The 24,248-nt window shown below is 27.8% G+C and overlaps 1 protein-coding gene across 1 annotated transcript; it reads right to left on the bottom strand.

The window, feature by feature from the left end:
• Positions 1–20,690: 20,690 nt before the first annotated feature.
• LOC137806596 (F-box/kelch-repeat protein SKIP11) lies at positions 20,691–23,953 on the bottom strand. The gene is made up of 2 exons (XM_068606798.2): positions 23,482–23,953; positions 20,691–22,942 (listed from the first exon to the last, which is right to left on the bottom strand). Exon 2 carries the CDS (start codon positions 22,760–22,762, stop codon positions 21,245–21,247), a length of 1,518 nt encoding a protein of 505 aa, XP_068462899.1. The 5' UTR covers positions 22,763–22,942; positions 23,482–23,953; the 3' UTR covers positions 20,691–21,244.
• Between the last annotated feature and the right edge of the window lie 295 nt (positions 23,954–24,248).

Here is a 24,248-nt window from a genome sequence, read left to right on the forward strand (position 1 = left end):
GCAAGGATGGTCCTATTGTGAAGTATATAAACATGATGAATTGTAACTCAGTCAAGTGAATAGAGAAAAAGAAAGACCAATGTGCACAAAAGACAATCAAATGAAATAGCATCACAGTAGACGAAGCTCATAAAAGAGAACGCATTAGACAAAGGATGAGAGTATGAAGGTGAGAATAATCATACTATCCAAGTTTTAAAGCTCGCATAAAATGAAAACCCCTTGAGTAACACATACCAGATGCATACGTTTGCAAGCATCAGACGCATGCTAGAAATTGTTCATTTAAGCTGATACAAACATCGTCCATGCGTTAGACGAAAAGCAATAAATAGGGAAGTGTTCAGGCTTAATCTTTTATATTATTGGAATATTTGATGAAACTAGGTTTATACTTTCCAAATCGTATTTGATATTTCTGAATTATAGAAAACATTATTTTCAAATAAGATTAATGGATTCAAGTATCTCACTAAAAGAGCTTTCAAAAAATAGAGTTTGAATTGTTTCTATTTATGTGGAAAAAAAGTGTGAACAAGCATTTGTGAAACTCAAAATATTATTAGCTCATTTGCCAATTCTAATATGGTTGATGAGAGGACTTCCATTGTTATTATATCTCAAACTTACCCCTCAGCCGATCAATTTAAATGGGTAGAGTTTTTAAAAATTACTTGTATAGATAAGTCATGTCAGCACAACACGACTTCATTGTGAAGGAGTTTTGTATTCATGGTATGACTTTGGTTTTACGAAAGTTAAGTCGTAACACATTGATACGCCTTAAATTTGGAGTAGAAGTTGTCTCACAACTTTGATTAATGTTAATTAAGTGTTTTTTAAAAAAATAAAGTAGTGTCATGCTGACACAACTTCTTCATGGGTTATTTTATTATTTATGTTAAAATTATTAATTCTCCATATAGACAAGATTGATAATAAAATTCACTTTCATTCTTCATTATTAATTTTCCTTTTTTTCACTATCTATTTATAGTTTCATTTTCTTCCCCTGACACTCAAAATAATCAAACAAATATTAATATATGTAACTTCATAAAATTAACAACCTATTTTATATGTTATTCCCAATCATAATCCTTATAATAATTTATTTTCCTAACATATTTTATTATTATTTTAATTTTTATAAAATTATCTATTAGTATTTTTTTTATAATTATGTATATACTAATTTTTACATTTCACAAATAATACTTTTTGTGCAAAAAATTAATATTAATATATTATATAAAATTTTAACATAAACAATAAAATAATTCAAAGAAGTCGTGTCACTTTGATACAATTTTATTTTAATTAACATTAATCATTGTTGTGTCAAGTTGACACTGACTTCTATTCCAACACTAAAGTCATGTTAACGTGACAACTTTATTTTTATAAAATCAAAGTTGTGGCATGCATGGTCGACTTCTTAGCAATGAATTCATGTCATGTATGTTTCAATTCTTTACAGTAAAGTCTTATCATATTGGTACGAGTTAACCATATGGATAGTTTTTTAAAAATCAGTCATTTTGATAATAAACATAAAATATTGCACCAATCGGGAAAAAAATGCTCATACACACCTTTGTGTGTTCAAGAGGGAATGTTTCCTTTTATTTATATATATATATATATATATATATATATATATATATATATATATATATATACCATCAGTACAAGAAAATTATTAAATAAAAATCAATAACAAAATATAATTAGTTGTTATATTGATTAAATTAGATACTTTTTTATAGACTAAAAAAATTATTGGTATCTAAATTAGTTTCTATTATTGATAAATAGATTCTAAATTAGTATCTAAGTAGATACCAAGATTTTAGCTACCAATTTATAAACTATTTATCAATAATATAAACTAATTTAGATATCAATAATTGTTTAGTCTCGTATCTAATTTAGTCAATATAACAACTAATTATTTTTTTCTCTAAAATTTGTCTTTATTTAATAATTTTCTAACAATGATAATTTATTAAGCTCATGATGTAATCTCTTTCAGATTAGGAAAGACAAAGAATGAACCCTAGATATAAGAATTGAAAATTAAACCCTACCTCTTGCTTAAGGGATGAGAGCTTTTACCACTCCTCACAACCTGAGTTCATATTTTGATGTATACATAATACAAGATTTTGTTAAAAAAAAAATTACCAAAACAATAAGAAAAATAGAGTAACACCATTAAAATCTCTGAAGATGTACTGTGATATTAATTTAGTATAAAATGTACAGTCTCTCATTCATTTTAGTCTAAAATTCAAAAGGTCAGATAACCTAAGTACTAATATTAACATAAATTTAGTAACCAAAATAATAAACAAAGGTATTTAAGTTTAAAACTTATTGGATATCTTAAGAACGTATTTTGAATTTCTTAATTTTTGAGATTAATGTGACAATGGTTTAGACAGTTTTTTACCTAAGAGAAAAGAAGTTTTTGAGAGAAAAAAAAACTCAAACAAATGCTACAAACAATACCTTATTATGCATCACACAATTGTTAACGTCTTTAGTACTCATACCATATGCAGTAGTTGCAGGGCAACATAGGGAATGATCAATTTATGTAAAAGATATGTCTCTTGTGATTTGATATGTAGCCAAAGAGGCAAAGAAGCATTGGTCAGCCAAAGTTTATGAATGGAAAAATAAGATGTGAGAAAAAAAAAAAAAAGGATACGCCATCTCACGTGTATGCATGCATGCATGCTTTATTTGGGATAATGGAAAACACGTATTCATCCTCTAAATGGAAAATGGGGTTGAGTTCCGTTTCTCTTTTGTCTGAGATTTGCGCCACTACTCCAAGTGTTTATTGGAACATTTTGGAAAGAAAAAGAAGCTGTCATGGATAAATACACAACTCTGAAAAAAGTATGCACGTTAGGGTTTGAGTGTTTATGCTTCATTTTGCCGAGTTTTATCATAGACAAAGTTCTAAGCCACGAGAAAGATTATGCTGATTATTGATAGTTATTATTTAACTGTTAAATTAAAATAATTTTACTTAATATTGGCTAATGTATCACTAGACTTTCTTACACTAAAGAAATGATACCATAGATAAGGTTAAATAACTCCAAGTCATCTCCCAATCAATATAATAACAAATCTAATTAAGTTTGTTGTGCAGAAAAATAAAGTAAAATTATAAAACAGTAAAAGGAAGTAGGTTGGTTCTCAAGTTTATTCGATAATGAATTCGTTATTGATTTTCTTAAACAATCCGCTACAAATATATTAAGAATAAAACATTATTGAATAGAAATCTTGTTAAATCACAAGAGAATCAACTCTAAAGAGTTTAGTTTTCCATACGGAAGCAAAACGAAAGGATTACAACAGTGAAAATAAAAAAAAACTAAGAAAACTCTATTGCTCTATTTTTCGAACTGTTGTCAAGCTTTGAAACTTGATGATTTCTCCTTGGAACTTGTATCTTTTTATAGGTTTTTCTTATCTTGAAAAAATATTTTTTTTTCACATTTTCAAATTTTTTTAGAATTATCGGGCTTATGTTTCCTAGTTAATCGTTAACTATGTTTCTTCATATCTTTGTGAATGATTTACTTTTAATTCTATTTCTGAAATATTGTTTATTCTCTTATTCTTCTCCTTATATTTTGTTTATCACTTTTACTCAAAGAAGTAATTTGGACTTTCACGTTATTTAGCCCATTCATAGTGAATGACACTTCATTTAGACTCTCTTGTCATATGTCTATTTTTTGTAACAACTAGATCGTCTAGTCAAACCATCTACTTTGTTAAAAACACAAAATTAGTAGATATAGTCGTTAATGACAAAATAAACTCAATTATCCAAAAATTATTTTATCCAAAATTCTATGATTAAAGTTTCAAAGTGTGAATAAAATTATATTTATCAATTATTAAATTTCATTTTCAATAAATTAACTATAAATTATTTTTAATTTCCACTGTCATGAGAATATAAGATTATTCTCTAGTAATTATGATTGTGTTGTTATTTTCAAAGGTTGTATAAAATATTTAAAATTGCTTAAAAGAGTAATTAATATTGAGAGGGTTATGTTTTTTTTTTAATTTTAATTAATGATTTTACATTATCAAAATGATATTGATTGGTAAGAGTATGCAAGAAAAAACTAATTTATTTACGGAAGAATTTCGTAGGCAACAAGCAAAATTCGTAGGTAAATTAGGTTTACCTACGGATTAACCACGAAAAAAAATTTGTGGGCATCGGTAGTTTACCTACGAACATGGGTGTCCGTGGGTAATTAAAGTTAGAACAAAGTGAGAGTCAAAGCCAAGTCCCTTTAAAAATGTCTAAAGAAGCTTTAACCATTACATCAATCAAGTTTTATTGTCACATTATGATTATTATTATACTTATTAGTAAGATTATCAATATTAATATAGTTAATAATATAAAAATTATTAACATTTTTAATTTTTAATATTGATAACATTATTAACATTACTTACAGCTTATTAAAAAAATGAGCTTTACACTTAAGGATTGAGGAATAAATAATTAAATTTATTAAAAATCATGGCATTAGTGCTTTAGTAATAGTAAATGCATTTTTAAAAAATAATTACTTTCTCTCTATATATATACACTACAAGAACTAAATAACAATTAATTTTAAAGATAAAAAAAATAGTTACTATATTAAATCAGATATTATTTTATAAAATAAAAAACTATTGATATCTAAAATAGTTTGTATTGTTAAAAAAAGTTTATAAAATAGTTTCTAAATTGGCATGTAATATTAGATATATACCAAGATTTTAAGTACTAATTACTTTATATTTTAAATTAGTCTTTATACCAATTTAGAATCTAAAGTAATTAGTAGTTAAAATCTTAGTAACTAATGTTAGATACTAATTTAAAAATTAGTTTATAAAATTATATTAATAATAAAAACTATTTTATATATTATAAAGTTTTTTAGTTTATAAAATAGTGTGTAGCTTAATCAATATAGTGACTAGTTATTTTTTATTTTTAAAATTAATTATTATTTAATAATTATCTTGTAGTAATATCATAAACACATTAAATTCAACTTTTTTTTATAGCATTCCAACTAAAGATTCTTTTGAAGTCACAATATAAGATGTTTTTACATTCGACTTGTCCAAAAGTTTATCAACCATATTAGAATTTTTGATAAATTTTGCACATATACTACTTTATGGATAGTAATAGAATTAATTTCATTTAGGATGTATGATACAAGTAATAGAGAAGAAAGAAAGAAATAAAAAATAGTACTATTTTGTAAAGAAAGTATCCCAAGACAGGTTGAAATTTGGGGGTTTTGGAATTAATTAAAAGCAAATTCTATGTATGAAATTATTAAAAAATAATGCCCAATAAAGTGAGTGTGGGTTTCTCCATATTCCTTGTACAGAAATGGGAGATCCGAGTCGCGTATACACCAATCCAAGATCAATCAAAGGCAATGTAAAAGGGTAAAAGTTGCATAGCTGTGTCACTTTTCAGCTTTCTTATACGTCTGAATAACCTAAAAACAGGAAACTTAAAAAGGCATGCAGTTTAAGTTCTTAAACTTTTAATAACTAAAACCAGATTTTAGTTTCTATAAAATAAAAACTAGACTACATATAGTGAAAAATTAAATTATTAATAATATTTCCGGAGTTGTCTACTTTTTTAGTTTTTAGCAAAAAATTATGAGTGATATTTCTATGTATACATCAGTGTTGATAATTAAGAAAAACAAATAGTAATTAGACTTAGATCCACTTTTGATACATGTTGTTTAGTGATTTTAATTGTTAGATTTCTTTATACATGTTGTTTCGTGATTTTATTTGGATGGATACACTAATGTTTTCTTATAATAATTAAATAATATATAAACAATAAACCAAAAATACTTGATTTAAAAAAATTTAAATAGTCTAAGTGGTCAGCGGGTTAAATTAGTGAATCCGTCCCGCGTTTTTTGGTGACAGATTGCGGACCAGTCTACATGACTCGTCCTGCATTGTCATCCCTGACCACAATCATAAAAGTGATTAAAAACTACTAATTAATAGCTACCATTTTCATATTTAATATTTATTTTATTTTTAAAATAAATAACTTTTAAAATGGGTGAGAAATTTAATTTTGTTGATGGTATGTAACATCCCCGTTTTCAATACTCTTAATATTCCTAATATTGTATTAAAAAATATTATCCTTTATATAAGGATTTCAAAATATATATATATATAAATATACCAAAAGGTACAAGATTCTAAAAAAATTTAAATTTTATAATCTAAAAGTCTCTTAGAGACTAATTTATAATCTAAAATATTAGTAGCTAAAAGTTAGATATCAATTTAGAAACTATTTTATAATTTTTTATTAAAAATAGAAAGTACTTTTGATATCAATAATTTTTTTAATTTATAAAATGGTCTTAATTTAGTCAAATAGTATCTAATTATTTTGGTTTCTAAAATTTGTTTCTATTTAAATATTTTCTTGTAATATATAAATGTGCCTAACTAAAATAATTATGGTGACTTAAATCAGTTGGGGTTGGGTCCTTAAAGGAAAAATAGTAATTGATTGTTTAAGAGATAAATAGACAAAAATTGTATGTTCATCCTCTTATATGTACCTGCCTACAAATAAAGACAAATAAATGAAATTGATTCAAAAGATATTGACATAACAAATAAAGTACATGAAATATAGTGATTGTTTGAACCATTGACATCCGGTCAATAAGAAGTGAGTTTTTCAAATGTTCATATCATTTATCACCTCCAAACAAATCAACATATTTATAACACCATTGATTAAGTTCTTTAATCAAGTTCATGCGCACAACAGCCAATGACTCCTCTCCCATACCTAACAATGCAAACACGGTAACCACAATCTCCATCTGTCTTTACATCAACAACATCAACAATATACGTATGAAATCCTACAGGAAATTGATCCAACAAGGGATTGATTTTGTTTCAGAAGCGTCTTTCATGACTCATTTGCTAGATTTTCAAGTAGATGAACTATCATATTATGAATGTATGACATCAACATGCTCAAAATAATATGGGACCCACTTAGTTTATATTGAAAATTTAGTATCACAACCTTTTTTATATACCTATTTTTTTCACTTTCTCATTCGGTGCACACAAAGATGTCATATTTGGATATGCAATTTCACCTAACTTATTCTTGATGTTAACCTTACCAGCAATGTCAACCTTTGTAAAGTATTCAATATGACATCAAACTCTTGTTGAATTGACAATTCTGTTAAATATTATTTCATCAAATGAAAAATCCAAAAAGTTTAATCGTGTCCGTGTGACATGCAATGATTGTAGTAGTGTGCTACCTACACCAAATTAAGTCACAAGCATAATGAAGATCATGAGTAGATCTAAGGCTACAACCAAAACGTGTTTTATCTAAGCCAACATATTTAACTCGGTCATTCTCCTCCCTGATATGTTGTAAAACATATTTTGACACAAAAACAATTATTGCATCATTAATTATTGTATTTTAACTTTGTGACCTCGTTCTATCTTTGATACATTGTAATGACATTATAAACTTGGGTTGTGGTGATAACATTCTTATCTTTATGCTCCTTCATTGTTAGCAAAATATTTATAGGCTTCATTAAACTCTATGTCATATCAACAAGCATAAATTTTTCATTAAATGTTAACCTACCATCATATGGATGACCTACAAACGTATCTACCAAGTTGTAAGAGACACAAAGTAATTAGGAAATCCATCCTTCACCACCTTTTACCAATTTTCTTCACAATCTAAAAGGACATTTTGTACTTTCACTTTCAATAATTTGTAAGTCATTTGTATATCGTTTGTATTTACCTCCTTTCACACCTAATAATACGTATGTCTTCCTTTCTCATTGGTCATTCGATGTATGTGACCATAATATAACAATAACAAAGTCAAACGTAAAGGCAACCTTTCTTGCCCACTTCAAGAGGTGATCGCAAGTATTGAATTCCTACAAAAACTTATCACAACTTCATATTTCTTCACCAAATATGTTTCACGGATACACATTATGTAAATATTGTTGTGATAGTGACCTTTACTCATTTTCATAAATGCATCAATGCATTCATGGGTCTTACATTCATTATTTAATGCATTACAAGATACTTAGTGCTCCATATCATCATCATCTAGCCCCCCCCTACGCGTAAACCTAATCTGAAATTCCTGTACAAAACCTTTTATCCATAAGATTTCTGCAAAAGTTTATTTTAGTTTTAGACAAAAAAATCACAATTGAATATGTTTTGGAAAGTCAATTTTGTAATTGAAAAAATGAATTTCAGAACTTTAAATTCAAAACAAATCAATATGAATTTTGAAAATGTATTTCCAAAATTGTAATTTTGTATTATGATTTCTGGAATGAAAATTACACTTTCGAAATTTCATTTTTGAAATTTATATTCATTGTTCTAGATTCGTCAATCCATAATTGATTTTTTTCATTCCAAAATTATCTTTCTAGAACACATACGACTATAACCTTCTGCATTAACAGTTCTAAAAATCTTCAAAACTTCAAATTCTAACTCCTTAACTTCCAGAAATCACTTTTCAAAATGAATATCATCCTATTTCAGAAATCATACATTGACAAACACCGCAAACTATTTTGGATTACATTTTCTAGAACATAAATAACAGTTTCAACATTTCAACCAACATTATTGAAAAAAAAACAATCATTCATACCCAAAATCACATATCCTTGCTTCTAAACAACACCATCACACCTAACCAGAGCTACACCCTACCTCCACCACCCACCTTCAGCCAACACCACCAGCCCACTCTTCCATGAAGGTCTTGTTTTAAAATAAGTCTTGCAAGGACAAATTTGATATTTCAAAATTTGTAGGGTGCAAGTTCAAATTGAGGAGTGCAGGAAACAATTGCCTACATTTACTAGAAGCCCAAAAGGCATTGTCCAGCCACTCCCAGTTGAGAGGAGCCCACAACCTGTCTTTCCAATTTTATTCTTGTACTCACCTACAATTAGAATAAATATATTAATACACTTCAATAATTTAATCATACTTCATTAATAATATAAAATATTTATTATCCTTCAGCCACTTTACTAAAAGCTATATTTACATAATTTTCAATTCATCAGATGTACAAATTTTCGGTATTAATAGGTAGCAAAATTGGAACATTCTTCCATTGAAACTTTACAGCATGCACATCCTTTCCATAAATAACTTTTCTCTGCAACTCTATCATGGCATGGCCCGTACCCCATGGACACTAGCGCAGACATGAAACACAAGCACAACATAAAATGCTTTGTACGGAGTTTACATGCCTTGAAACATCATGTGACACAAAAATCCAACACGCGCGCAACCATTTCCTTTAGGCTTCGTTTGGATCCAGGGGTGCCACTGTTGGCGACGACGGAAGTCACAACAGCACCCCGTTTGGATCCATGCATGCTTGCGGGTGAGTGTGGAAGGAAGGATCAATTTGAGTGAATTGTTTATCTGCGCAAAGATGAAGAGAAAGTTGCACTGTAGAGTGGGAGTGCCAAGTCATCCGAAGCAAGTTACAAAGTTACCCTTGCTTTTGCTGGAATCAAGAGAAACAGTGCCCCCTGCGCTCCCTGCATGCATGCCATATGAAGCCATGAGATTCCTGACTTGGCTCAGGAATCGTTTGACTATGTGTGAATCTGTGAAAGGATAGTGAATGCAGTGGGTGAGTGGGTGAGGTAGGTGGGCGTGAAGCTGGCTATATAACAGCATGAAGTTCCTTCCTCCATTCACAGAAAACCAAAGAAACTGAGCCATCAGAGAGTGCATTGTAGTGTGGTTGGAGAGATTCCTATAAGCCATCTTCGTTTCTGTTAGGATACCTTGTTCATCTCACGTCTTGGGGTTGTTCTTGTGATTCATCTGGGTTAATCTGGGTTCATCTGGGTTCGTCTGAGGTGAGAGCTTTTTCTCTGCAATGGTGCATAATCGATTATGCCTCAATTAGAACCAGTCAGATAATCGATTATGGGGCAGATAATCGATTTTTCAAAGAACATAATCGATTATCTATAAAAATTTATAGGCATAATCGATTATCTGGAGTGTTGAAAAAGGGCCATAATCGATTATTGTGTGCCATAATCGATTATGCTATATTTTTGCCTACCAACATAATCGATTATCCCAAGATAATCAATTATCCTTAGTGTATAACTGAGAGCATAATCGATTATGTTCTATATTTTTTTGGAATTCTATGTTTCTTAATTTTTTTTATGTGATTTTCAGGCAGTGTTCTTCATCCTAAGTCATCCTATTGTGCTGATGTTGTTGTTTATCTTCAGGTTTTTAATTTATTTATGTAAAGTTATTTTTTATTTATTTCTGTTTTATATTTATGATTGGATGATTATGGTTTTGTAATATAATTTGTTTAGAATTTATTTTAGTTAATTATGTTAAGGAGTTAGTAAATTAATGTTGGTTGTAATATAATTTGTTTAGACTTTAGTTTAGTTAATTCTGTTAAGGAGTTAGTAAATTAATGTTATTATTTGATTTATTGTTTTAATTTTTGTAGATAGTTATAATTTTTGTAAGATTTTAAAAAAATATTTATTTGTATGAAATGAATGATTTTCAGAATGGAAACAAAAATTTTTAAAGTTTAGGTGATTAAAGAGAAGTGAATTTTTAAATTTTTGTATGAAATGTACAAAGTTATTATTTATTTAAAAATGAATTTTTTATAAAAAAGATTTACAAAATTTATTTTAGACAGAATAAAATTCAAAATTTTAAAAATATTTTTGTAATTTTTGTTATAAGATTTAATTGTTATAAGAAAACAATAAATGTATTTAAAATGAATATTTTTAAAAGTGGAAATAGAAATTTTTAATTTGTAGGTTTTTTAAAAAGTAATTGATATTTTAGAAGTGCTATTTTTAATTGATATTTTAATTATAAATGTAGAAATTAATTATTTATTTCAAAATGAATTGTTTATGAAACAGATTTAAAAAAAATTATTTTGACAGAATGGAATTCAAAATTTTAAAAATATTTTGATAGGGTTTTCATTTTTGTAGATTAAACATAATTTATTAATTTTATAATAAAAAACATTATAAAAATGTTGTATTAATTAAAAATAACAGTAAAAGTTTAAAGTAGAAATATCATTTTGAGTTATTTTTTTTCATTTGTATTTCACATAAATTATTGGTGTTAGAATTAAATGTTAAAAAAAATATTATAATAATTTAAAAAGTCAGAAAAAGTTTATTTTAGGATTGATAATAAATTATTACAAAGATAAATAAGTTTACAGAATCCAAATAAAAATTAATAATCTGTAGTTACTATTATTTTAGATTGTACATAAATTATTACAAAGAAAAAAATAAATGTATTTAAAATGAATATTTTTACAAGTGGAAATAGAAATTTTTAATTTGTAGGTTTTTTAAAAAGTAATTGATATTTTAGAAGTGCTATTTTTAATTGATATTTTAATTATAAATGTAGAAATTAATTATTTATTTCAAAATGAATTGTTTATGAAACAGATTTAAAAAAAATTATTTTCACAGAATGGAATTCAAAATTTTAAAAATATTTTGATAGGGTTTTCATTTTTGTAGATTAAACATAATTTATTAATTTTATAATAAAAAACATTATAAAAATGTTGTATTAATTAAAAATAACAGTAAAAGTTTAAAGTAGAAATATCATTTTGAATTTTTTTTTTAATTTGTATTTCACATAAATTATTGGTGTTAGAATTAAATGTCAAAAAAAATATTATAGTAATTTAAAAAGTCAGAAAAAGTTTATTTTAGGATTGATAATAAATTATTACAAAGATAAATAAGTTTACAGAATCCAAATAAAAATTAATAATATGTAGTTAATATTATTTTAGATTGTACATAAATTATTACAAAGATAAAAATAAATGTATTTAAAATGAATATTTTTACAAGTGGAAATAGAAATTTTTAATTTGTAGGTTTTTTAAAAAGTAATTGATATTTTAGAAGTGCTATTTTTAATTGATATTTTAATTATAAATGTAGAAAGTAATTATTTATTTCAAAATGAATTGTTTATGAAACAGATTTAAAAAAAATTATTTTGACAGAATGGAATTCAAAATTTTAAAAATATTTTGATAGGGTTTTCATTTTTGTAGATTAAACATAATTTATTAATTTTATAATAAAAAACATTATAAAAATGTTGTATTAATTAAAAATAACAGTAAAAGTTTAAAGTAGAAATATCATTTTGAGTTATTTTTTTTAATTTGTATTTCACATAAATTATTGGTGTTAGAATTAAATGTTAAAAAAAATATTATAGTAATTTAAAAAGTCAGAAAAAGTTTATTTTAGGATTGATAATAAATTATTACAAAGATAAATAAGTTTACAGAATCCAAATAAAAATTAATAATCTGTAGTTAATATTATTTTAGATTGTACATAAATTATTACAAAGATAAAAATAAATGTATTTAAAATGAATATTTTTACAAGTGGAAATAGAAATTTTTAATTTGTAGGTTTTTTAAAAAGTAATTGATATTTTAGAAGTGCTATTTTTAATTGATATTTTAATTATAAATGTAGAAAGTAATTATTTATTTCAAAATGAATTGTTTATGAAACAGATTTAAAAAAAAATTATTTTGACAGAATGGAATTCAAAATTTTAAAAACATTTTGATAGGGTTTTCATTTTTGTAGATTAAACATAATTTATTAATTTTATAATAAAAAACATTATAAAAATGTTGTATTAATTAAAAATAACAGTAAAAGTTTAAAGTAAAAATATCATTTTGAGTTATTTTTTTTTAATTTGTATTTCACATAAATTATTGGTATTAGAATTAAATGTTAAAAAAAAATATTATAGTAATTTAAAAAGTCAGAAAAAGTTTATTTTAGGATTGATAATAAATTATTACAGAGATAAATAAGTTTACAGAATCCAAATAAAAATTAATAATCTGTAGTTAATATTATTTTAGATTGTACATAAATTATTACAAAGATAAAAATAAATGTATTTAAAATGAATATTTTTATAAGTGGAAATAGAAATTTTTAATTTTTAGGTTTTTGAAAAAGTAATTGATATTTTAATTATAAATGTAGAAAGTAATTATTTATTTTAAAATGAATTTTTTATTAAACAGATTTTTAGAAAAATTATTTTGACAGAATGGAATTAAAAAATTTAAAAATATTTTGATAGGGTTTTCATTTTTGTAGATTAAACATAATTTATTAATGTTATAATAAAAACATTATAAAAATGTTGTATTAATTAAAAATAACAGTAAAAGTTTAAAGTAGAAATATCATTTTGAGTTATTTTTTTAATTTGTATTTCACATAAATTATTGGTGTTAGAATTAAATGTTAAAAAAAATGTTATAGTAATTTAAAAAGTCAGAAAAAGTTTATTTTAGGATTGATAATAAATTATTACAAAGATAAATAAGTTTACAGAATCCAAATAAAAATTAATAATCTGTAGTTAATATTATTTTAGATTGTACATAAATTATTACAAAGATAAAAATAAATGTATTTAAAATGAATATTTTTACAAGTGAAAATAGAAATTTTTAATTTGTAGGTTTTTTAAAAAGTAATTGATATTTTAGAAGTGCTATTTTTAATTGATATTTTAATTATAAATGTAGAAAGTAATTATTTATTTCAAAATAAATTTTTTATTAAACAGATTTTTAAAAAAATTATTTTGACAGAATGGAATTAAAAAATTAAAAAATATTTTGATAGGGTTTTCATTTTTTAGATTAAACATAATTTATTAATGTTATATTAAAAACATTATAAAAATGTTGTATTAATTAAAAATAACAGTAAAAGTTTAAAGTAGAAATATCATTTTGAGTTATTTTTTTTAATTTGTATTTCACATAAATTATTGGTGTTAGAATTAAATGTTAAAAAAAATGTTATAGTAATTTAAAAAGTCAGAAAAAGTTTATTTTAGGATTGATATTAAATTATTACAAAGATAAATAAGTTTACAGAATCCAAATAAAAATTAATAATCTGTAGTTAATATTATTTTAGATTGTACATAAATTATTACAAAGATAAAAATAAATGTATTTAAAATGAGTATTTTTAGAAGTAGAAATAGAAATTTTAGGTTTTATTTTTATTTTATTTGTTTATATTTATTTGTTGTTTGATTAAATTATGTTATTGAATGATATAGTAATTTTGATTAATTTTTTTATTAAAATTAATTAAAAGTACGTTTTAGGGTAACTGTATTGGTGTACTTTTACACCGATACGGTAACCGCGTTCGGTATGATATTATGTTAACTTCTGTTTAGTTATTTATTGTAGTAATTGCATTATAGATGGCATCAATCATCATCCCACAAACGTAACAGAACTCGTAAGGGTAAATCTCCAGCAGAAGATGTTAACGTTCCTCCTCCACCAACGAGGATTCCAGAAGTTCTTGATTATTCAAGATACTTCAGTACCAGGCGTCAAATGGTGGTTTTTGAAAAGAACTTTCACGCAAGAGCAGTATTACCACCAAAAGTGATGCATACTCCATTTTTTGCTGGTCCAGGATTTGAATTCCAAAATCTTCTGAATTGACAAGGTTTACAACCTTTCCTTGGAATTAATCTTCCGTATTATGAGGATTTGGTAAGGGTTTTTTATACAAATGCAAAATTCACACCTGCTGGTCACCTTGCCATTTAGATTTGCGGAAAAATGAGACACATTAAAGAAGTAGATTGGATGACCATTGCTCATCTACAGTATGACGGTCTTAAGTTAACCCCTGGGACGATACCTGAGGAACTGAATTTTCGAGGTCTAGCATTATCGTCCATGATTCGTGAAGATGTTGAAGGTCAAAATCTGAAAAATGTCGGTAGTATGAAAATGAATGACCGACTGTTGCATTACACATGGGTGCATATCTTGTGCCCTCGAGGAAGCAACTATGCACAACTGCTGAATGAAGATATTTTCATGATGTGGTTAATCAAGAATAATGTACGCATTAATTGGCCTCATTACATAATGCAACAGATCATCAAATGCCGGGATAACAAGATGCCTCTCCCATATGCAAATTTGATAACGAGGATCTTGCAGGTGTATGACTTTGACTTGTCCAATGAACAAGCAATAATGCTAGGCTGGAATCATTACTTTGGCAAAAAAAGTATGACAAAATTAAATATATTCCAGGTCAATGGCTTATAGCAACTTGGTAGACCCCAACATGCAAACGAAGAAGATGATGAAGAGGATGAATTGCCACCACAAGATGTTGAAGGTGGTCAACCTGAGGAGGAAAACCCCACTCAAAGGGAATTGTTAAATCAAATTTTGTCCGGCATAGAAAAGATGAATACCCGAATGGACAGAATGGAGGTTACTCTGGCTGACATTCGACGTCATCAAGGCCATTGAGTGTGTTATTATTATGTTATTGTCATTCTAATTAACATTACTATGTTCTTCATGTAATGACTTTATATTATATATTTTGACACCTACTTAATATTCATGTTATATTCTAAATTTCTATTTTCTTTTTAAAATATATTCATTTTGCTATTCATAATAATGGAAATTATTATTAAAATTAATTTTATATATATTTGTATATATATAACATAACATAATTTATAAAATCATTTATAATATTAAAATTATGTAAATAAATTAACTTAAATAAAAAATAATTCTTAAGTAATAAAATGTTAAATAATATAATTATACTTTAATTTTAAATTATAATTAACTAAAATATGAAATAGGATTAATCATTATTTATTCTTTTTTTATATACAAGGGTAAAATTGTAATCTCACAAACTTTACTATTCAAAATAATTTATAATATTCTTACAACTATCACATCACTCACAATTTTCAATAAACTTTCCTTACACATCCACTCTAACATACCCCAATCCAAACAACCTCAACTTTCTTCACACTTTCTTCACACTTCCACTCCCACTCACCCTCAACTTTCCACTCCCTCACACCCTCTAATCCAAACACACCCTTAGGCTCTGTTTGGATTAGGGAGGGGATGTGTGAGGATTTGAGAGAGTGGATGTGTGAGGATGTGTGAGGAAAGTGTGAAGAAAGTGAAGGTGTTTGGATTGGGGTATGTTAAGATGGATGTGTGAGGAAAGTTTATGGGAGTTTGTGAGTGATGTGATGGTTATGATGAATTTTTTTTTTTTTTTAAAGGTGTAAAATGTTACTTTACAGATTAACCCTTGTCTATTAAAAAATTAATAATAAAATGAGTTGTTTTTGTTTAAAAATGAAAAACTTTCACACATTTCGTAGATTTAAAAATTATAATTAAAAAAATATATGTTAAATGTAAATATGTAAAAATAAAAACTATAATTAGAAAAAAAAATATGTATTCAACAAATTAAATAAAAACAGAACTTCAAGTAATAAAATTGAAAAATAAATCAAATCTTATATAAATAAAAAGATATTATTTTTAATATTAAAAACCCTCTAGAAATGAAAAATAAAAAATACTACAACAATAAAAATATAACGTAATTAACAATAGAAAAAAATTTCATAAAAAATTATAATAAAATAAATTATAACTCATAAACATAATAACTATATATAGAAATATTTTAATATAAACATAATAAAAATAAAAACAGAATTTCAAATAATTTCTTGAAATATTAAACATATACTATAAAATTAAAAAATAAATCACATCTTATATAAATAAAAAATATAGTAATTTTTTAATATTAAAAAACCTCACAATAAAGCAATCTAAAAAATACAACAGTAACAAAAATATAACATAATACATAAATATATATTTTAATATATTAATTATATTTTCAGTTCTAATGAATAATTTAAGTTAGAATAAAATTATTTTAAGTGATGGATTGTTTTTAGGGATTTTTTTGTATTAAATAAATTAAATATTTAGTATAAAATAAAATGAAAAATGTTTAGTATAACCTTTTGGTGATAACCATGATCCAACTCAGGTAATATTTTCAATTTTAATTAGATATAGTATATTCTTTTCTTTAAAACAACTAAATTCAACCACATTTAATAAAATATCTTATTAGAACTTGAAAAATAGGTATCACCTGATCTACTCTAATAACTAATCTATAAATGGAAGATTTTATTTAACTATATTTTTTTACACTGATTTATAATATTTATAAAATAATAAACAAACTTAAAACTTCCTTAAAATTTATTATGATTTGTTTGTTCATTTTATAAATATATATATTTTAAACATTGTACAATAAATTTTTTAAAATACTAATACATTCAAATGAAGCATTTTGATACATTCAAATGAAGGTAAATTTGGAAACAAGGGATGCTGACATGGTTTTCCCTCTACATCTCTTCATTTTGAGGGGAGAGGATATTTACTGTTCACAGGTATATCCTCTCCTTCACTTCCCTGCACATCCCTTGATCCAAACCATGGATATCCACTCACATCCTTCCTCTTGAACAGTACATCCATGGAAGCAAATAGGGGGTTAGAGTGTCTTTCCATGATGCATAGGTTATGGCCAACATCTGTTTCTTGTTATTACAAACCCACACAGCACTATAATCCATTTCATGTTGTGTTTTAAATCCATGTTTCCAATACAAAATCACTAATTACTTAGCATAATCTCTTGTAGATATGGATTAACCAATCATGGAGAATTCAGTACATAGTAGATGAAGCATTCTAAAATGGCATAAGTTCACTAGAAAACAAGACACGCACACCGACTCATCATGGTGTTTCAATTCAAATAGCATTGAACAATTGCAGAACTTGTAGCCATCAACACTACTTCACCTATTTTCTTTTATACGTTTTTATTAAGTCTTATAAAATATCAAAATAAATTATCGTCACAATTTCAATTTCTAAGGAACACAGTTTTTTCAAAATTCATGTACATATTTAAAGATATGAAGATTTTTTTTTTAAATATCATATTTCTAAGTTCGTGTTAGGGTAATTTAAGTTTAAAGTTTTTAAATTTAGTATAAAAGTCTATTTTTAGCTTTAAAATTTTGGTCTTAATTTTTTTTTTTTAATTCTAGAAATGTTTCGAGTTTAATTTTTATTAAAGGAACAATAGTTAAGGAAATCTAATTCTACTACAATTCATCAATTCATGTTGGATTTTAAAGATATGTACAAGTTTTTTATTCATTTGAAATATCACATATCTAAATTTACATTAGACTAAGTTTCAACATTTTTTTAGAAAAGTTTCGTTTAAGAATGAACCCCTACTAAAATTAGAATTTTTTGTAGTGTAAAAATAATTTGAATATGTTTTTATGTAAAGGTGGTGATAGTTGGAGTTGATATTGATAAGGATGGTGCTAATACGAGTATCAACAACCATAATATTGTTAGTAACAATAATAGTGACGAAAATAGTCTCAATTACTTTGATAAGAATAATGCTATCACTAATAATGTTGATTCAGAATCTGGTGGTATTGGTATATTAATAGCAATGCGATGATGGTGACATCATAGATAATGAATAAGAAAATAATAATTATAAAAATTATTATATAAGTGATGATGATGTAGAAGCAACTATAATCAAATTTTAAAAAAATGTGTATATCAAAATTGAAAATAAAATTCACATGTTTCTTTTTTTTCAAAGATGTAAAACTGTTTTGAAAAACAAGATTAAAAAGATTATTAATGGCAGTCTTTTAAAAGGATATATATTACTAGTAATCCCCAAGTAATGAATTCGGAAAAGACCAAAAGGGGAGATCAAAGCTTCAACAATAACAAGTAAAGACATGCATCTCTTACAATAAATTTAACCTAAATTTTGGCATACGACACTTCTAGTAATAGAAAATCTGTGATTTTATCTTGTAATAAACCGTAGCTTTTACCAATTCAAAAACAGAGCATAATCTTACACACGAAAGCAATTTGTTACTACATATCATGAGCAGAAGCATGTTGTTGCAAACTTACCAAAATATCATTTTTATGGAAACTTCACAGAAAGCTACACACTGAAAAAACTCTCCCAAAATATTTGAATCACCTTATATATATTTATTTCATACTTTATCTTCACGTTTTGCTTAAATGATTGATATCCCAAACATAGAGTTTAGTCAATAAAAGCTTCCACTATGGATAGTCATGTTACATCAAGATTTATAGGGTTTTCTTTTTCAATTTTTTGTTTAGGTTATCAACCCAAAAGCCCCAAACCCAAGGCTAGGCTTCATCTAAAATAGACAACCTACCTGTATTCAAATTTTGTGCACCATACTTTAATAATTTCAAAATAAATACTAAATACAATATTTTTGTTTTTTGTTCAAAATAAAAACTAAATGCAATATTTTTGTTTTTTGTTCAAAATAAAAACTAAATGCAATATTTTTTTTTATGTTTTTAGAAGGTTCCATTGCTCAACTTTTATGGATTCACGTTTTTTATATGTTAATAAAAAATAATCAATACAGTTAAGATAATATTTATCATAATAAAAAAGTTATCAAAAGTATTGAAAAAACATACTAAAAATGGCAAAAAGAATTGCAAAAATGAATCTCTTTATTAATTGTCATGAATTAAAAAGAAAACCCAGTTACTAATTAGTAGATCTTTTTTATTAATATAAATTATAGATAAAAAAAACCGTTTCCAAAACATTAATAATTAAAAATAAAATAATAAGAAAAGCGTACATAAAAAAATTTATCTTAAACATAAAATGATAAGAAAAATATGTACACCCAAAAATGTTTACAAAAACAATTGGCTTGTTAATAGTGGTTATAGATTATTGTGTGCACATATGGGAGGAACCGAGTAGATACCATACGTGTTTAATGCAAAAGAAAAAAAAATGACAATTGAATGGATTAGATATCTAATAATGATGAATCAACCACCCAAAGAAATAACCATAATGAATAGAATTAGGAGAAACTAGTACTTCTATTCTAACCACATCTACACGCATTAGATTTGAAACTAGGGGCATCCAAAATCATGGTGAATGCATTTAGAAAGATAACAAGCATGTTTGGCTCCAATAATCATAGAAATTATGGAATCATGGCCTCATATTAATCCTAATTCCTCACACACAAACATCAAATTAACCTTTGTCGCAAGGTGCCTCCACATGGAAAAGAACATTTATCCATATCTCAAGCTTAAACTCTTTACCATGCGTTGAGCATCCACATCCTCCATAACTTTAATTATGATTTATAAAAGGACAAACAAATAAAGCAGCGACCATTTATTGTTATATAGGGAACTTGTGTTTTCATTATGGAGAATAGCAGACTTGTGTCATAATCAACAATTCAATGATTGAGAAAAAAAATAAACTATATTATGGTCCCAAGTTAGATTTGCAACAAGTAATGAAAGAAATGGTTAACAGGCTATATATTATTACATTCCAGGCTAGGGAAATAGGGAAAAAGGCTCAAAATATGTAGTCCAAGAATTCAAAATGAGAATGGGATCGCTAAATGAATAATCCAAAATTAATAAACAACTATGAGGAATTGTTCCATCCTTGGAGCTAAGAAAATTATGATCATGAAAATCAAATATCTAGCTGTGTGTTCTTGAAAAAAAAGTAAAAGAAAAACATCAAATAAACAACACCAGTAAACCTACATTTGTGTTGAGACTTCAATTATTTAACCTATTCCTGTGATACATGATACCAAGCTTTAAAAATTTTCATGTAAACGTAAATGGGGGAAGATACCAATTTCAAAGGAAGAAAATGGAAACTGAAATTTTGAACATAAAAATAAAGAACTGAAGAGGCTCCTTCTTGGAAAACTTTTCAGGCAATGGTGAGAAATATCTGAATCTGCTCCCATCCTCCCCCACCGAGGAAAGGAAAATATGATAGAAAAAGAAGGGGGAAAGTACCAATTAGCAAGAATTGTGTCAAGGGATGAATCAATGTTGAGCAAGTGATTGGATTTGAAGTATGAAAATGTGTTGTTGTGTTGTGTTGAGTTGAGAGGTTGAGAATTGAATTCTTCAGCATCCCATGACAGCACAATTATAGACAAAGTTACCAGAGCGTTTTCTGGCAAGTAGATTCCACTGTGGAGGTCCTTCACCAGGAACACAGGAATTGAGTTCAATAAAACCCTCACCATGAGTCCTTGGACCACCAATCACAATTAGCTTATCTCCACATGCCCTGAATGCAAGACCCCAACCATTCATCGACACTACTCTCTCAGGCAGTCTCCCAATGGTGCGCCAAAATCTTCTCTCTTTATCGTATTTTTTAACCTCCATGTCTGCATAATCAGCAGCATACAGTTCATTATTTACAACCGCAACCAGAGGTGGTGCCTCCGCTGTTGCAGGCATGTCAGAGGTAGCACTGCGTCCAGGGGACATGTTGGGAATCTCTGTCCATGTTCTTGTTTGTAAATTGTATTCTTCACCACATGTAAGAAGCTTAGAATCTTTTCCACCAATTCCCCCAATAACATAAAACTTTCTATCCATAAATACCCCAGAGCACATCTTCCTGGGCTTGTTCATGCTCGGGAGAACTTCCCAGGTTTGATTCTCAGAGTTGTACAGTTCCGCCGAGTCAAGGATACGCCCCTCCGAATCACACCCACCAGCCAAAATAGCAATCTCCCCAAGGCTGGCAGATCCAAACAAACATCTTGGACCATTCATCCTCATCCCAGAAGACCATGAGTTAGTCAATAGACTGTATCTGTAAATCACATGAGACCTCATCTCCCTGCCAAATACAATAAGCTCAGTACCTACAGCCAAAGACTCCTTATCCGAACACTTGAAGCATTCATTAGAAGCCATTCTTGGTAAATGCATCCATCGCTCGCGTATTGGATCGTAGGCCTCCCATTCCAGAAGGGCACAGGAAAAGTATATCCAGTGTTCTACTATGCCTTTCAGTCTCCTCCACCTATACAACTCACCACTTCGGATTGTGTTCCGAAAGCTCCTGTTCAGTGAAGCTAAGGAACCATAATCGGACCTCGAACATCTGCTGAGACACGCGATTGAGCTGTCCCGGTTCATTCTCGGCAAAAGAGAACCCGAATCTGACGAATCCCCACCACGATGTTCTTCCTGCTCATCAGGGGCCTGCTCCTCCATCTGCTCTTCACTGGAATCTGATGAATCTCCGGACCCTTCCTCTTCCTCCTTATTAACTTGAACCTCACTCCAGAGCACCAATGAATTCCCACCTTGATGTTGCTCTTGTTCATTTATCTGGGTAGGAAAGGCTTCACAATCCTTCCTCTGATCCTCATCCATTTGTGGAAGGACAGAATCATCAGCATCATACTTTTGTTCATACAGATACGGAGTTGTCTCCCCTTGATGGCATGAATCCGCTCTCCTGTTATTCTTCCTGGGCTGAGATTCTTCTTCACCATCGCTATCATAAGGGCGCTTGCCATTCTTCGTGTCCGGCAGGTATGTCATGAAGGACCACTTGTTATCTGCCTGACAAGAGCTGGGAAACAACCTCGGAACCACGCAGGAACGACCTTCCAACATAGTCTCCACGACAACAGGCAAAATCAGCAGCAGCAGCAACAACAACAACAAGCACTCAACCTTCAATTAGATGCCTTCTTCTATCTTCGCCGGAAGGGTCAAATTCAACACCACATAGATGACTGATGAACAGCCTCAGCGCCCTAACAACTCCCCAGAACTGCCTTCCAAATCAGGAACCTGTGCAAAACGGAATTAATCAAACTCAATTACAAATTCCATATACTTTTCTCTCTCTCTATTCACCCTTCTTCTCCGGAACAACAATTCTTGAAAGATTAAATGCCCAGAAACCGCAACCCAACAAAAACAGGATTACAGATCGGAATCCATTCAAAGTCACATTTTTTTTCATGAACCACAGAATAGAGAAAAGGGGAAGCTGCCCCTCCGGAACCAAATTCACAGAGAGAGATCCCAATAATCAAAACACCATAAATAACGGGGAACATCAATTGAACAAGACCGGTTCTGTGAATCCAACATTCCAATGCTAAGACAAAAAAAATATAAATTTTGAACAAAACCCATTAATCAATATCCCCCGGATTCAACTAAAAGCAAAATTTAGTTAGATCTCCATAAATCTACAATCTTCACCTATAACCAGCAACATAGCAGACAACCCACCTCATAAGAAAGCTAGAAAATCATTTAGAAAGAGAGAGATGGATAGAGAGAGAAAGAGAAAAAAAAAACAAATGATGCAAGAAACTTACAGATTGAATAAGAAGTAAAATCGGAAATACAACAAAAGTACTTGATGGCAGATTTTGCAAAATTGAAAAACAGTCTTCAACTCCTTCCTTCTCTATCTCTCAAACCCTCTGTTTTGCATGTACCCTCACACACCCACGCACACAGCACACACAGAAAGGAAAAAAGAAAGACCCCCCGGGAGAGAAAGAGAGAGAAAGACACTTTCTCTCTCTACCCAGCTCTTAGAAGTTCTTTGGTTTTAGGTTGGTCCTTTCTTGGGTTAGTGTCTGCAAATCACATGAAGGGAAGGTTTTGGAGCAAAATCTCAGAGAGGACCCCTCACATGGCGTTATCTCCCTTAAATCGTATCTTAATTTATAATTAAATAATTCCTTAATTCATTTCTTTCCCAGTCATTAATTAACCAATTAATTGATTAACTTAACATCCTTCTCTGTGTCTTTTTCTTTTTTATTTCTTTCAATTTTGTGCGTGTGCGTCTTTGGGTTGTGCAAACTTTGACGAAGGAGGTTGGGTGGACCCTACCAAAAAGTTCTCCGGTAACCGGTAACCGCCGGTGTGAACAAGTGTTGACTAGTGGGGTGGGAAAGGATGAGATGTTTTTTTTTTCTCTTTTTTGCCTCGCTGACTCACAGTCCAATTATTTTACAAATTTATCTACAATATCTTCAGTATTTATATTTCAGGTCTAATAATACATTTTTTTCTTTTTATTAGAAATCATAAATTTTTAAGTGAACTCATTAAATAGAAAACATGTAGGATG

Source organism: Phaseolus vulgaris, chromosome 3 (assembly GCF_051622355.1).
Source record: "Phaseolus vulgaris cultivar YP4 chromosome 3, ASM5162235v1, whole genome shotgun sequence".
In the NCBI taxonomy this organism is placed as follows: Eukaryota; Viridiplantae; Streptophyta; class Magnoliopsida; order Fabales; family Fabaceae; genus Phaseolus; species Phaseolus vulgaris.

Excerpts from the sequence above, each read along its gene's own strand:
- LOC137806596 (XM_068606798.2), bottom strand. The coding sequence starts at position 22,762 with ATGTTGGAAGGTCGTTCCTGCGTGGTTCCGAGGTTGTTTCCCAGCTCT.